We start from the raw sequence: 3,592 nt of genomic DNA, 5'->3' as shown, positions 1-3,592 counted from the left end.
CACAAAACTTATCAGCAGCAGATATGATTCTATCATCTCTGCGATATTGGTTCCCAGCCAAGTGCTTTTTATGTTCGGGAACAGGCGATAGTCAGATGGAGCCAAATCAGGAGATTAGGAAAGTTGATCAGCCAGTTCAAAACCATAGTCACGCACAGTAGCCATTAAAACTAAGGACTTGTGTGCTGGAGCATTGTCCTGATGAAACATGAAAACTTTCCTTAGTTTGCCTGGGCGTTTGGTCTTGATCGACTTTTGTAACTCTCTCGATAAGCTGGCATAGTACACTCCATTGATGGTGTGACCTTTTTGAAGATAGTCAATAAACACAATGCCTTTTTCATCCTAAAAGACTGTGGGGATTCACCTTCATGAAAATGAAATGAACTTGGCTTCTTTGAAGCAAGTGAGGCGGAGTGTTTCCTCTTTATATATTGTCTTTTGTCTCTAGCGCAGAGCGATGAAGCCAATACTAATACTGGCTTAGGAGACGTTCAAGGAAACCAGCTGGATCTGCCTCAAAACGATATCAAATTTTCCCGTGATGTGATCTGCTTGGTTCGCTTTTGATCAGGTGTCAGAAAACGTGGCGTCCACCGAGCAGAAACATTCGTCATGCCAAGTTCATTGCGCAGAATATTCTCAGCTCTCTCACAGGATATACTAATAACATTGGCTATTTGATTTAAAATCAGTCGCTTGTCATCCATCATGTGGGGAAGACGATCGATTTTTTCCTCGTTGGTAGAAGTTGCATGACGTCCATACTTTGGGTCATCTTCAAGTTTCTCCCCTTCCCTCCTAACTTCAGCTGCCCACTTTTGCACTGTTGATAAAGCTGGAGCGTCATCCCCTAATATAGCACTTATGTCAGCATGTATGCCGTTGAGGACTAAAGCATTTTTCTGCCGGTACTTGATAAAACCACGATGCCAAATTTCGTTCATTTTTCAAGAGACGTCACTACCAGTTACATTTGAAGTCCTCTTTGAACAGTGAGCTGTCAGCTTACTCGGAAAGAAACAATGTATTTATTAATAAGAAGGGTTGAAATTAATGCATGCAAGATATTATAGTTCTAGCATCACTCTTTCATAGTCATCCTATGAACTTCTTATCCCAGCTTTGTATTTCATATGCTAAGGATCATCATGTGCTTTGTTAGCTGTCTGTTTATCTTATTGCTGTAAAATTTGCATCATATATATATATATATATATATATATATATTAACTGGGTAGTATTAGTTTTTTTAATACTTATAGATAATTTTTGCAGTGTATTACTTTTGTTACTCTTACATAGTAAATAAAATAAGCGTGCAGTATTTCATGGTTCTGTAGAAATTAATACGAAACGTATAACGATCATCTTCATTTTTGCAAAATAAATTTAGTTTAGTTCTTTTTTGCACAAATATCATGTAATACGATATTATGTATTCCACATTTGCATGCAAATGGGAAATTATTAAGTGCTGTAAAATCAAGAAGAGCAAAAGAGGAGATTCCACAGTGCCACAATTTCTCTGTTTCGACATTACTGCCATCTTTCTGTTAATTATCCTCTAAGAACGGAATGATACAGTCACCATTAACTTAATACCAGCACGATAAAAAAAAAACTCAACACATATCACAGGAGCATCTAGAAGTTGCCAAAGGTTTGAACTTACATGTATTGAGATGGCTTTTAATCTGTATGTACGAGAGGGTGGTGAAAAGTTCCTAATTTTAAGAGTATCGCAAAAGGCCTGGTTGACGACCCAACCTTCCAAGTTCTTTTACAAGGCTGAGGGAAAATGAAGGGCCGCTGCAATAAGTGTGTGAATCTGAGAGGGGAATGTGTTGGATAAAATCATAATTAAGATCCTCCTGTAATTTCTTTTATCCAAAGCCAGGAACTTTGCAGTATCCCCTCGTACTCTGCTAAAGGTGATGCTTCGTATTTGCTATAATAGCCAATACTTCTAATATTTGACAACGATGTTAATACTTTGGATTCTGACAGATAGTACTTCTCATTTTTAGAGAAAATAAAGTTGTGTCGAAGCTAAATTCAATAGATGGGCCAAAAAGTAACTCTATTCAAAGGAAAAATAGAACATTATGGAGTGCTTTTTTAAGATCACCTTAATTTCACAGTACTAACCCCTAGATGTAGAAAGTGAATCTGATTCATCAGCAGTATCTGTAGAAACGAGCCTGAAGAAATCAGTTACAAAGTATCTACCTGGTGGTGCATATGTGGTAATCAATAAGGTAGATGATATGATAAAATGAAATATTTGGAGACATTTCTGCCAAAATAGAGATTGTGCGTTGTCAATAAAGTAGGAGCAACATGTTAAATTATCTCAACAGAATGTCCACCTTTTGCAGAGAAATTGTTGAACTCTTAAAAGCTATTTTCTGACTTCGATTTCGATAACAAATCACAGTTCAACCTACATTCTTCACATGTGATGTTTCAGCTGAAAGGGTGCAGAAAAGCAATCAGTTATCTGATACTGAAAAAAGACTTCACACAAATATCATGCCTCCTCGTTGTCCCAATCGATATAAACATATCTGTCAAGACCTACCAAAAACTGAGCAAATATAAAGACTAAAACAATACCTGTTGTCATAGGTGCCCTGGGAATGATAGTAAAAGGGGCTCATTGCTACCTAGCTCAGATACCAGGAAACCCAAAAATATCAGAAATTCAAAAGATAATGCTCATGGGAACTGTTCATATCCTACGCAAAATACTTTCTATGTAATCTCTATGTTCTTATGGTTTCTTAAACATTCACTAGTACAACACTAAGTACAAAACCAAATATATGGCACTCTAGGCATAACACCAACATGAACTTACTACTTGTCTCTTGAGGTCTCTGGGTGAAACCTGGAACCAACTCGTACAAATGTAAAGCAAAAGTCAAACATAGAGTAATAATAATAATAAACTATGCGTCAATTATTTATTTGCTAATTTTAAATTCAACTTATAATTCGTTTTCAACTCTTTAAACTTAACCTCAATTTATGTACGAATTTAGATCTAATTAAGTTCTTTATTTGCTATGGCTTACTTAAATTCCGATTCTAATTTTAGCAGAACGTATCATGCAATTATTTAAATCTCTTAAAGGTAGACTTCGATTGATGAATACATCTTATTGCGCTTTCCTGCCTGTGGTTTATTAATTTAAATTTGCTGTAAGAATTTGCTAAATTTCTTCTAATTTACACCGTCTTCTACCTCTACTAATTAGCTCTACTAATTAACTCCCAGCTAATTGTATATGCTTTCTCATTATCCTTATATATATATACATACATACATACATACATACATACATAAGAGGAATCTAGGTGAGCAGATATAGATGTAGATGTAGATGTAATGGTGCAAATAAACAAATAAAACTGCATAGGCGAGATAGTCAAAATATACTTACACATATACATGTACATAGAGAGAAAACAAAGACTGAAAATATAGCGACGATGGATTTTCCTGTATAAATATATAGATATTTATATATTAACAGAGCAAACATACATAGAGTACAAAGACACAGAAAATTAAGTGGCGAGGTAT

General features: G+C 35.4%; 1 protein-coding gene across 1 annotated transcript; it reads right to left on the bottom strand.

Moving 5' to 3' along the window:
* Nucleotides 1–518: 518 nt before the first annotated feature.
* On the bottom strand, nt 519–947 carry LOC115209503. The gene has a single exon (XM_029777931.1). It carries the CDS (start codon nt 945–947, stop codon nt 519–521), a length of 429 nt encoding a protein of 142 aa, XP_029633791.1.
* Nucleotides 948–3,592: the final 2,645 nt, after the last annotated feature.

This window comes from Octopus sinensis, linkage group LG3, assembly GCF_006345805.1.
Source record: "Octopus sinensis linkage group LG3, ASM634580v1, whole genome shotgun sequence".
Lineage (NCBI taxonomy): Eukaryota > Metazoa > Mollusca > Cephalopoda > Octopoda > Octopodidae > Octopus > Octopus sinensis.
This window is presented reverse-complemented; position numbering and strand designations above follow the sequence as displayed.